General features: G+C 41.0%; 1 protein-coding gene across 5 annotated transcripts in view; it reads right to left on the bottom strand.

Annotated features, from left to right (window-relative positions):
* The window catches only part of astn1 (astrotactin 1), a 361,427-nt gene that overhangs the window by 142,316 nt on the left and 205,861 nt on the right, over positions 1–13,250 (bottom strand). For all 5 annotated transcript variants that reach the window (XM_076744683.1, XM_076744682.1, XM_076744685.1 and 2 more), the window contains 2 exons: positions 8,988–9,092; positions 2,046–2,234 (listed from right to left, as the gene is read on the bottom strand). In XM_076744683.1, coding sequence (XP_076600798.1) covers positions 2,046–2,234; positions 8,988–9,092 — 294 coding nt within the window. The remainder of the gene's footprint in view (positions 1–2,045; positions 2,235–8,987; positions 9,093–13,250) is intronic.

Below are 13,250 nucleotides of genomic sequence, written 5' to 3'. Positions count from 1 at the left end.
ATTAATATGAGCAAAAAAAAAAGGCATCTTTAATGACATCTTACATCGAGAAGTAGAAACTTATTTCACTTATCAAAGTCAGATGTTAAATGTTATGTTGACAGAAGCAGTTGAACATGAACTCTGACTCAATCTGTAGCTCCCAAAGACCGGGGCGGGGTGCTTTGAGCGTGGGCCAAGGGTGCTGCAAAATGTATTTCTTTTACAGCACAGTCTGACCGCATTTGATATTAAAAGGTGACCAAAAGAATAAATAAAACTTCTGAAAACTTTTTTTTCCCAGTTTACTTTCAGTGAAATTGGTTAAGTTAAGTCAGACTTTTTTTGGATCTATGGCATCTGTTTTGTAAGCTCATTAAAATAAATTCAAATAAACTATCATGTTAATTTGAGCTCCAAATGTTGCAGGTGTATGCGTGTTGTTTGTATTGGGGTTTTCCATGTCCAAAAGATCAAGCTGTGGGGTGTGGTTTGACAAAGTTCGTGACCCACTAACATCCAGTAATTCAATCAGCAGCCTATGTAGAAACCAAGCCTGAAGCAGAATCTGATCAAGGGCACAAAGTATCTTCTCAACAAAGATTTGAATCTTACCAGACATCAGATACCAGCTTTCAGCAACTGACAAGGACATTTCATTGAGCAGTTAAAAGGACTGAAGTGAAATATACATGCCTTGGAATGAGAAGTGCTGGATTGTGCTTGTTTGCAACCTAAAGCCCATAAAAGATCGACCAAACAATCTACAAGGGTACTTCCATAAAGAGTGCTGAAAAAAAGCAACAGCTCATGGTTGAAACAAGGACCTCAAGAGCATTTCTGAAAGACTGCCACCCTGGGAGCCCATTACATCTCTTCACAACAGGGTACAACCAAAAAAAGAAAAGAAAAAAGGGAACAAGAGAAGAGCCTTGTTAAAAGAGGTCCCATGCGACGTTTAAGTATTTCTCCTGGCAAGCATTTACTCTGCAGCTGAGGTATGATCAAGAGTCCCGCCAGTTCTAAATTTGTGACATAATAATCCAGTCCACACACACACACACAGCAATATGTGCCTCTGTGTATTTTGTGGGGGCGCCATATAATGAATCTGTACAATCAATGAACATATAAATAAGAGTGTTCCTCATACATCCCACACAGTCACAAACACACGCTCACCTTACCTTTGATGCTCAGGCCAATAAATGATGTTGTTTTTTTATTTCTAGAGTGTGTTCAGCTATTTTTTTTATTTAGTCTTAGTCCTGTGTCAAATGGAAGTGGCAACCTCCGGGGCTGAAAATGAAGCCAACACGGAAGTGCCAAAAACTCCAGTTCCTTTGCTCCAAAGGTGAGTCGGTCCCCATAGACCCCCATTAGTCAAGCACTGCCAAGATGGCAACGGCCGGAGCCATTGTCACTGAGCTTCACAATGGCTCTCCAGAGACCTACGGCTGACGTCACAGAGGCTGTGTGGATGTTTTATAGAGGCTATGGTAAAATGCGCTTGTCAGTTTTTATCATATTTATTCAACCTCATCCTGTGGTTTTTTTTTTAAAAGTCTGTGCATTTCAGTCTTATTTGAATCAAAGAAAATTAGATTTTAGATTGATTTCAGGTTTTAGGAGCATGCAAGGGTGTTGTTTATGATAGCACAGCGTATGCTTTTAGCTAATTAGCTTGATAGTTTTAGACTGAAGCTCCTGATGCTACTTTAAATAAACTCTAAATGTAGCTGAAACATCACTGGCACCCAAACATTTTGCCCTGCTACAGCTTCACATCAGCATCCACCACATATAACCAACTCATGCAACATCGACCGGCACATATGTGTGCACACGCACACACATACACTCGTGCAGACGCACGCTTGCACATAACTGACACTTGAGTTTACTGACATACACACACTGAGTCCTGACTGTGCTCATCGTGTGTGTTGGTGGTGTCGTCCTGATATGTATGCAGCGCAGGAAATGGAACTACTTTCTTTAATGAAATTAACACTAGAATTACAGTTCTTCAAGAGATGCACTCATGATGGGTGTGTGTGTCCTACCTTTGCTAATGTCCTGGTACTCCAGCCACAGCTGCCTCTGGACCTGTTTGTTGGGGTACCAGATGGTACAGGACTCCTGGAAGCCATACACCGCCTCCTGCACGTAGTGGTTCCCAAACTCCCTGAGGATGGAGACAAAGTCACTCCTCTGCGTCGCCCCATCCAGAGAATGGATGGCAGAGCTGAAGGCTGGGTAGATGGAGAAAAAAGAAAAAAGAAATATTGTGGTGAATGCTTTCAATGAAAACAACAACAACAACAACAAAAGGGAATGAGAAACAAAACAATAAAGAGGAGTTTGGGGTTAGAGGGAAAATACAGGAATGTGTTTGTTTGCTCAGCCAGACCCCATTTTCTGAAAAAGCATATTTTCTAGAGTTACGTGTTTTTGATGTGTCTTCCCCATAAGGCACACAAAGCTGTGGAGTCTCAGAGGCTTTGCATGGATCACAGATAAATACAGATGCTGCCTTGGCACTAACTAAAGGAAATCTCTTCTACAACTGCTCTACCCCACTGAATAAGAGTACAGTATGTTCCCACTCCATGCATGCTGTGTGTGTGCATACAGTATTTTATGTCACTGGTGAACCCATGCAAAGGCTCCCCATGTTTACATGGCTTTTGGTTTTTGTATGATTGCTCTGTATTGACAGGAATACCATAAAGGCATTCAGGTGGACATATATTCACATTCAGTTTCTCACAATTTCAGTCGCCTACAACATGAATTTCAAGTTATTTTAAATGAGAAAAATATGAAGTGTAATTTACATATATACATACGTGTGTGTGTGTGTGTGTATATATAGCCACAGTAGCAGCCACTGAACCCATAAAATCATACATTTACCTGTTTTAACTAGACTGAATCAATAGGCAGTGAGCAACTCTGGGAGGCTGCACTTAGACTCAGTGGTGAATTGAGCTAAATGCTACATCAACATGCTAACATGCACTCAATGACTGCTAAAATACTGATTTTGGTGTGTGACCATGTTAACTCAGTCAGTCTTGAGAAAAACAACGTTTTTGCAAGAGCCAGTGTTTAAAAGAGCTGCTCACAGTAGCAGGTTGTTGCTTTGCAGCTTGATGATTTCATGTTTAGGTTGTCGGGCACATGAGCTGCACTCCCGGAATGCAGGCTTGCTTATGGTTTCTGAAGTCTCCAAAAGTAGAACAGGAGACAGAGCCTTCAGTTTTCAAGCTGCTCTCCTGTGGAATCGCCTTCCAGTCTCGGTCCAGAGAGCATCCCCACAAACTAAACTAGACACACTCGCATGCATTTTACTTAACAAAAATAATCGTTTCTCCATCTCCTTTGGAAAATGTGACCCTTCGCATCTACTTCACATCTTGTTTTCTTGACAGTCACCCTTGCATTGACATGGCAACCACCACTATGTGCATGTTGTGTTCAGGGACCATTACAAGGACAGGTTAGTATACTATTTCATGTTGTTTTCTTTTATTGCTGAAAAAGTTATTGCTATATAGACAGTTTCTTTGTATTTATTATATATTGCCTGGTGTGCTGGATCAAACAGTCTTGCTGGCTGTATACGGCCCAGAGGATGGAGGTTCACCACTACTGAAGCCTGTTACTGTTTTTAATTAGCATTTGTCATGTTTTTGATTAGAACAAAATGTTATGTCCATCACCTTACAACAGTAACAATGATTTTAAGAGCAATCAAAGTGTGTCTGATAACCGCAAGCAGTCAGTGTTTCTGACAGGAGCAAACTCTCAGGGAACAGGTGACTTTTCTGAGTATTAAAGATCTCCGTTATCCTTTTTAATCCAGGTTTGTCTCACTTTATTAACTGCAGGTATTTGAAATTACAGTGGGTGAAGAAAAAGTTCTGTCAGGTGTCTGGCACTGTCTTAAATGGGTTTTGTGGGCATCTCAGCCAACTGCTTACTATTCCATGAACCCTTTCAACCAAAGAGTGCTAATTTTACACAGTGTCCACATATGGACATGGAGAAGCACAGGCTCACCTGTACAAAATGATCTTACCATACTAATACAGAATGAAATCCTCTCAATGTTAAAACAATTTCAGGACTGTTGTGTGTTTTGTAGCTGAGGTGCCTACAAAACTTTGAGGCTGGTGAAGGATCAGAATCAGAACACCCACCATTTGGTGTGAGTGAATAATGCAGCATGGGAAGCTTGGACAGAATATAGATTATGCTTTTGTATAAGCTCGGAGCATCCACTGTTTCAAACAGAGTGCCAGCTTTCATGTTTACAGTGTGCCTCTTTGTACTGCAAATCTGCCTTTTGTTCAATGTTCAATGTTTCACTTGCTCTACGAGCAGTTGTCTTTCACTCAGAGACACGTGCATGGTATGTTTGCACTGGTTTAGTGGGCTTGTCAACCTTAATTGGGGTAATTATGATAGCTTGAAATGCTAAAATTAGTAGTAATTAGTAAAAACAGCAGCACAAAAGTCATAAAGTCAATGAACTGGCACAATATCCACAGTTTTACATGCATATCTGTCTGTTTGTATGGTTGTATCAAAACCTGGAAGTTTGGTGAGTAAGGCATGGGTGTGTCTTTATTGCACACTATGACAATATGGATGAGAGCCCATCATTTGTCTCATGTGCACCTTTACGCACTTCAAACCATGCTTGTTAGTGGTGGTCGTGTTATGTACAGTATTAGCTTGCTCCATTCTCCATGCTTTCTCAGGAGTTTAAAGGGGAAGGTGAGCAAATACTTCCTGCTTTTATGCTCTTGCTGACATGCCCCAACACGGTGTAATGGGTTGAGCCATCTACAGTATGGGGGGGGGAAAATTATGTTGATAAGCAGCTGTTTTGTTTTTGCTTTGGTTATACAAGAGTTTTCTTTGTAAAATACATGTTTAAGACTATATTTTCTATTCAAATAAGTCTTTAACATTAACACATCAAACAGCCCACTGAGGTTCATCAGCGAACATGGGGAAACCACACCACCTGTGACAAATGTAGCCTAATTTCTGACTGGACATGAATATACCATCCACTGTGGTGTTGCGGGCAGACGTCAGAACGACTCAAAGGCTGAAGATGAGTGTTTCCCTCTTTATTTAGACCAGTATGCAGGAAGTGGCAGTAAAACCCTCGGGGTTAAAGATTCTTTTTATAGCTAATTTGCACAGCGATTTTCCCTAAGGAGTTCTGTGTCCTAGGAGAGACCTAAACTGAAATGACAGGTTTTTACCCATGATGCTGGGATAAACGGACTTCTACAAACCAGTGTGTATAACTGTCAAGGAGACTGTGGATTCGTGGGGCAAGGTAATGGTGACTTAATTGTAGTGAATTCACTGACTGAGAGGCAGAACCACAAAATAAAGTCCCAGAGAAAGCATCTTTGATATGACACATTGACCACACTATAACAAAATGACCATGTGCTCGCTGGGATTCTCTCTCAGCAAATATTTGAAAGCAAAAGTGCAATAGCAATTCATCATTATCATTTCCAGGAGAAGCAGTATTAATATCTCAGCGCTCACGCTCCGCTCGCTCTTACTTCTCCTCTAAAATTAAATTAGGAGGCCAGTGAAGTGAGAGACAGAGAGCGGCAGCGAGCATGAGCGATGGGGGCTTTGCTATCAGATGTAAAAATCAGTAGCCTCACCCCTCCGGTGGCTGTTGAAATATGATGAGCTAAAGTGGGAAATGGGAGTAAAAAAGACGGAGGCTGCCGAGTCGCTCCTGAGTGAAGGGAAAATAGAAACTGTATCCTCAGCAGACGCGGCAGCCACTTTCAAACCACAGCAGCACCACTGGAAATGCATTGGAGGTGGCATGGCTGTATTTACAGTAGGGCAGCTGCACTTATCAGAGTGGACACTATTTCTGATGGATTTATGAATAATGCATGCACTTACAGCATGACAAAAATCCAAATTAGGAAATGACACTGTTCTTCCAGCCAGGCAGAATGATTGAATGCAATCTTTCAACAGGTTTTACTACACCCTGAAACAATGCCAACAGAACAAGTCAAGTTCTGTTAGTGAGGCGGATAAAAAGGAAAAAGGCAGATAGATTTCATAGAATAATACATTTAGCGCTGAGAAACCCGTCAGGAAATATTCAGCATAATCCCTGACGTGTCAGCAGCCAGGAGCAGCCTTCAGAGGAAGTATTGCTTGACTAAATACCTATCCACAGTTATCTTACTCTGTGAAGTTTCCATGGCAGGCACTGTCAGAATGCCTTGGTCTTGGTATGGATACAAAGCTTTGTGATACGTGACAGGCTATCAGAGAGACAGAGAGAAAGACAAGGAAAATAAAATGGAATACATATTCCTGTATGACCTCCTTTCTACCTATCCACCAATCCATCCATCTGCATCTGCTGCAATATCCGTCATCATATTTGCATGTGACAGTCTCATAATATCAAACCTAGTCTTAAAAAAAAAAAAGTCTCATAAATAAAAGCATGTATGATAATGAGAGAGTCAGACCTGCTTGGTGCTTCTTGGCAACGTCTCTTTTTCTTCCTTGTGTCATAAACTACACTTTGCTTGTTTGTTTGTTTGTTTGTTTGCAAAATGCCATGAAAATGAAATATAAAATATCTGCAAAATTTTGACAGGTGAAAACAAAAGGAGTTACTCATACAGCCAGGAAAGATGCTGCAAGAGCCATGTGGATTTTACTGAGGGGTAAACGACAAATTTAAGTAAAAATAACAACAGACAACAGAAATGCATTTGTTTGCTTAATACCTCATTACTGGCATTATAGATGTGTGTGTAAAATAAAGCAGTAAGAAATGCTAAGCTGGGCAGTTAAGTCTGGAAAGTGCAGGTCAAAGCTGATGACTGTTCCCGGTTTGTGCGTGATCCCAGAAAAAGAACCACAGGAAGAAGTCTTCTTGACTTCACTGCCACTCAATCGACTGTGACTGTGCAGGTCAAGACAGTCAGCTGTCAGTCTGCTAAACCTCTGTTCAGCCTCCTCCTGCTCTCTGAGATCATCTGCGTATTCGGCTACGGTGACATTTAAAATGAACGCTCATGAAGAAAGCGAGAAGCGACTAACTGCTGTGGTCTTAACTTAACTAGCACGAAGCCCCCAACCCTCACTGGGCTCCATTTACCTCGTACACACCGAAAGACCAAGTCAGCATTTTAAGATTGACACACTCTGGAGACTGCTTTGGAAAAGCTTTGTTCTGGGGGCAGAAAAGCCCAGCTGGAGGGCTGAAATGGAAAGAAAACGTTGCACTTAGAAATTTACCCATCAAAGTGTGGACATACTCTAATTTTAAGAAATCTCTTTCGTAAATGATCCACCTTTTGAAACGCTGTAGGGGTGCTATATAAGAATAACTTGTGACATAGAGTAATCTAAAAATTTAGTCAATTATTTCTATCTTTTTTTTTCTATTCAAGATGAAATAATATTAATATATTGTTCCCAGTTCAACTTTAGTTCATTTTCTGAGGAACTGTGCACTGTTGTGTAGTTAAAGGCTCCAAAGCCCTAATTTTTACAGCAGGGGAACCCAGTACATGCATACATTACCCATCCAATTGAATTCATTTGCATGTTTTTTTTTTCTTTCTTTTTTTTTTTTTTTTTTCTTTTTGCTGGAGGTATATGAAGCCTGCTGGAAACAGGATGAAGAAAAAACTAGCAAGTTATTTTTGTGGCATTGTATTGAAATTCTATAAGATACTGAAATGAAAAAAAAAAATGCATATTTCAAAAAAAAAAAAAAAACACAGCAAAGTGCTGTGAATGTCGCACATGACAGCAGATGTAGACACAGCATGTCTCACCAGTCTTTGATCATCACTCGCCACACTGACATTCCCTCATCTCTTACTGCCATTATACAACCTGTAAATCTGTTTAAGGCTTTTCTGCTTCCCATTAAGGACGTATCCATTCCTTCTGGACCGGCTGTAACAACTGTGTGTTTGCGCTGTGCGGCAGTAACTGAACTTAAGCTCACCATGATGAGAGCCAGGGTCAGCGTGCTCCCTGGAAAGGCCACTGTTTTAAGTGAACTGCTGAAACTTTGATATCCAGAGTAACAAATCCTGTTTATCCTGGTTTATTTTCATTGTTCGGATGCATATCTTCAGAGGCACTGTAGAACACCGTGTGCCTGTCGGATATTAAAAGTTTATAGCATTAACAGAGGAGTTGAGGTTTAATTAGAACAGTCAGTGAGCGCTGTGTCTTACAGCTCCATGTCCCTCTTGTTTGGTTGTGCTTCTTGAGCAGCTTTTCAGTTTGTAGCCTTTTGAAGTGACACTTTGCTAATTTGTGATTAACGGGAACTTGACCCTCACCCATTTATTGCCTTTCTGGGTTCTTCAAGCACTGCAGCAGCACAGCACCACCACAATTAGTCCATAATTGACTGTTTCAACAAGGGTTTAATTTGATATAATGGACCGAACTTGAACCTTTCAGCACCGCATTACACAACCGGCAACGTGCCCCGCGGTGAAGCTCTTTATATGTTATAAAGAACTTTATTACCATAAAAATGCCTCTGCTGCTGATGAGAACTGATTATGAAATGTGTGCTCATCTGCAGGCATGTTTTCTGCATGCACATTATTCTCTTACCACTGAGTGCACGTTCAGCACGTCAAAGCAGCGAAAATGAGTCAGTACAGAATATTTAAGTTCAAGATCTGAATACTTGCCAGCCTGTTAATCACGCTCATCAAAAAGGAAAATTAAAGTACCCAAGCTGTTATGATGAGCTGCTAACCTTGATGTGTCATATTAATTACAATGCGATAAATAATTGATAGCTGACAGTGTTGTTTTTCTCCGCGGAGAGCGTGAGAGTTGATGCCACTGAGGCCTGAGTGCGGTCTCCTCCAGCATAAATAAACAATCAGTAATAACAAATGATATATATAATTAATTGCCACAAGCGCAGAGTGATTTACCTTGAGAGAGGACCCACTGATTGAGTTTGACGTGGTACAGCACAGAGCGGAGACTCCAGTGCTGAACGAGGGGGTAGCCAGACACCTCGCTGTAGTTCACCATACCTGCAATGACACACACACACACACACACACACACACACACACACACACACACACACAAACATTTATTCATATGGATGCGGTCCGTGGTGCTACATTAAAGCATGCCTCAGGGTAGTTCAGCACCACACCTTTAAAAGCACACAGAAAAACTGGAATATTAATGTGCTATTTACTCCTATAGTGGAGGAAATTACAGTCCTCAGTTTGTGATCAAAGGGTGGCCCCACATCTCATTCTTGTTTACCTTAACGACCGAATCAGGAATAATATTGGATAAATATTAATATTATATTAGATGACAGGAGAGAGAAGCAAGCAAAGTCTCCGGTGTTAGATCAAAGTGGATCTACAGCTCACCCTCCCCAGAAAAAAAAAGCAGTAAATGGCACAACTTTAATGCAAAATCTATTCAAAAATAGCGACACAGTAGAAGTCACGCTGAAGTCTTCGCTGTTTGAAGATTGCGAAGGCCGCTCACTAGAATATACAGCACATGTTTTTATTTTCATATATTTTCATATTATTGGCAGACTCCAGAGCCCTCCAACTTTTCCCCCGTTGTGTCAAACCTTTAACCAATTTTTGTTCCCTCTTTGTAGTACTCATTCAGGTGATGCAATGAACCAAGCAGAACGGTGCATTTATAATGGTAATGGAGCAGAGTCTGAATCTGAGAAATGTTGACACCTCATTGTCGTCTAATAAAAAGAATAAAAAGAAAAATAAATATATTCATGATCCTTAGTGCCTCATCAAAAATTCAATGATTTCCCAGTCTGAATTCTTTCACTTTTACATTCATTAGCACAGGATCTGCATGACTCAGAGATCATGAAGTGACGCTGCGAGTCTGAAACAGCAGAACTCTTAATTTAGAAGGACAACATTCTGTCATTCACACTATTCATTTTTTAGCACTTGTAAAATGTCCCACTCTGACAATGAGGGGAGCACGATTAATGCATAATTCGTAATAATTACAACTGTTGTCACAAACTAGACTCATTCAGACACAACATCTATTTCTGTTCAGAGGACGCTGCTTCGCCAAAAAGTCAACACAGGCTGTAACTTATCACTATTTTTACTGGTGATTATTCATTCAAGTGTAGTCTGCTGCAAAAAAATAGCAAAAAAAAAAAAAAAAAAAAAAAGCCTCACTATTTCTAGGAGCCCAAAGCCAAGGTGCTTCTTTTGTCTGATCAACAGTGTAAATCCCAAAGATATTCAATATACAACAATATAAAGCAGAGAAAAGTGGCTTTTCAAACATTGGAATTAGTGCATCTTTGTTATTGGCTTGATAAATGATGACGACTTGATTATCAAAACTGTTGCTGATTCATTGTTTGTCACCTTGATCTGCTTCCAGACTGACTGACATTCACTGAGCTCCAAGGCCATCCAGCCTCTTATCAAACCCCGTGTCTGTCCTTGCTCTTTACATTAATTTGTGCGACACAGTCAGGTGGCAGCCTGCTCAGCATGGACCTGCTTTTAAAATGACAAACATCGCCAACAGCAGATTATATCAGCCTTTGCTGATAAACATTCATGGTTCTTGGTCGTTATGCCTGTAACACGAGTCTCTGATCACAAGTGGACCAACAAAATGTCGATTCTTCTCCAATTAGACAGCGTTTAATGTGTCAGGAGTCAGAATTATGTTGTTCATGTACATCACATGAATAATTTGACTTTAGTAACATAATAGCTCTGAACTGGGACCTCCAGCATTAGCAGCTAGTAGCTTGTGAGCAAGACTGCAAACCAAATTTCATGGCAGCTCATCCAACAACAGCTGAGACATTTGGCTCTACGGTGCATCTCAGCCGTCATCATCTGGGAACCACGAATGTCCAATCCATTAGCATGCAGGGTACAGCTGTTATTATGTGTCAGATACACTTTTATGCTGCTCATGTACAGGTTGTAAACAATGATTACACTGTCATTCAACTTTGTGGCGAGTTAGCACAGACCTCAAAGGGATTTTTCAGTTTTACTCATTTTCATTCAGTTACAAATAAAAACTCAACCCGAATGAATGTGACAAGAGGCTGGAAAGGGTCAACCTTCCTGGAATTCTGCTGTTTTTTGACTTGAATCAGTCTTCCATGAGGTTTAACACCCCGCTCAAAACACTTCAGTGTGCGTAATGGTAATACTGCCACAAGTATTTTTTCATGTTGCATTAACACAGTGTTCCTTTAAAGCCCTGTATATTATCTATATAGATTTCCTTTCATTTACCAATCTTATCCCCCGCTCAAATCAATAATGGTCATCTCCTTTGCCTGAAGAAGTCAGCCATGTACAAAGGTTTATCATTTTGATGCACTGCACGGCCTGTCAAACCTTATGCATGCATCTTGCTCCACTGCCCAACGACCTAACGTATTTTCAGCTGCAACAAATAGTGAGTGGCAAATAAAGCACAGCAGATGGACATGTAAACGAAACCGCAATGGGACATATGAGGAAGAGGAAACATTCATCATGCACCACAGTGGGAGGGACCTGGCTGTTCTCTCTGTGTTAAAGGACCAATCGGCCTCTTTTTTAACACATGAATTATAGATACAGCAGCGTGCAGCATGAAGTGCACAGATTCTCAGTGAACATGACTTGGGGTGAATAAATAATCTCCCTCCCTTCTACTTTGGTTATGGCTGTGGACCTAAAAGTATTTTATCATTACAAACAGTTTTTTTTTTAAGTAAGGTAATGAAAAGCCAAGCCAGGAAAAGTGTCTGTCTTCATTTGTTCCAATGAGTAGCAGGACCCTATCATTAATGCACAAGAATGCAGGATCGGGCCTTGAACATTAACATCACTTATATCAGGCCATAAACAGAGCTGCAGAATATAAATCATCTCGTCTCCCGTAGCAACTGACAACCATGTCATGCTGCAGCGGCGGGATTACAGCCATACATCACCGTGACTGCCCCCACCGTGTTCACAAGCACATCCAGAAGATATCTGGATAATGCTTGTGACTGAGACACGTTTCCTGCAACCACAGGCGGGGGGGGGGGGGGGGGGGGGGGGGGGGGGGGACTATTGTGTGTATGCATGTGACAATTCGCTGGGTATGTATTAGAAAGATAGATTGAGACATGAAAGGAACACAATAAAAAGAGAAAGTGGCTATGCATGAAAAGTGGAGATGTACATGATTGAAGTGCGATAAGGAAAAGCATCTCTATCTACCTCCTCAAGTGCAGGCCGGAGGTTTGTGTGCACGGTACAACGTGGAGAATTCGTGACACACATTGTGATGACATTCTGTCCGATTTCCGTGGATAAACCTTTCATTTTGCATTTTCCGAGGAAAACTGTAACAATCTATTCCCACTCTGTTACACATATTGAAGATACAGATCTGTGAACTTCACAGAGCTCGCAAAGGAGCAGCTTATGGAAGACGTCACGTCTAAACAAAACTAAACAAATCACGGCGTTAACAAAGCAGTCGTGGGCAAACACGAAACACAAAAGCTCTGCTGTCGCATATTAAGACAAATGTTTCTGGGAAACATGGAAATGGTTTTTAAGTGCAGCAACTCTCTAGAGCCGCTGTGAAACAATGCTTTAAATGCACACCTTTATTTATTTCATGCACTCAAATGTGCAAATGTGCATTTATTTACTTTAGGTAATTTGTGCCAACAAAATAAACCTTCAGATATAAAAGGCTTTTTTAAAGACTAGGAATCTGCAGTATTACTGGCTTCATCTGTGTTAAAGTTATGGCTCTGGCATTCAAACGTTGGTCTCTGTTGCGTAAATGTTCCATAATGGCTTTATTCAGACATGACAGGATTATTACTGATGCAATGTGTGGTATTTGGGACCTGGCGTGCGAGAGGGAGCTCAAACCCCGTGTCTTTGTAACTGCTGTGGCAACGCTGCTGAGGAGCAGTGCTGAGCTGGAAAGGAATGATATGAAGTTATGGCATGAAAGGTGCTCGGTCCTGCTTGTCACAAGTCTGAGCAAGCAGGATTCTCGAATACACTGTCAAAGTAATAATCTCTTCATTGTATACAGTCCAACAGTGGTCAAGCTTAGTATGCTGTGATTCTTTAGATTTGCTCGCACGCTGTATGTGCAGTATTTTGCTGGGTATTCACACTGTGAGCAGTTAATCTGAA

Source organism: Chaetodon auriga, chromosome 12, assembly GCF_051107435.1.
Source record: "Chaetodon auriga isolate fChaAug3 chromosome 12, fChaAug3.hap1, whole genome shotgun sequence".
Classification (NCBI taxonomy): domain Eukaryota; kingdom Metazoa; phylum Chordata; class Actinopteri; order Chaetodontiformes; family Chaetodontidae; genus Chaetodon; species Chaetodon auriga.
Note: the sequence above shows the minus strand (reverse complement) of the source record. Positions and strands in the feature narration are given on the sequence as shown.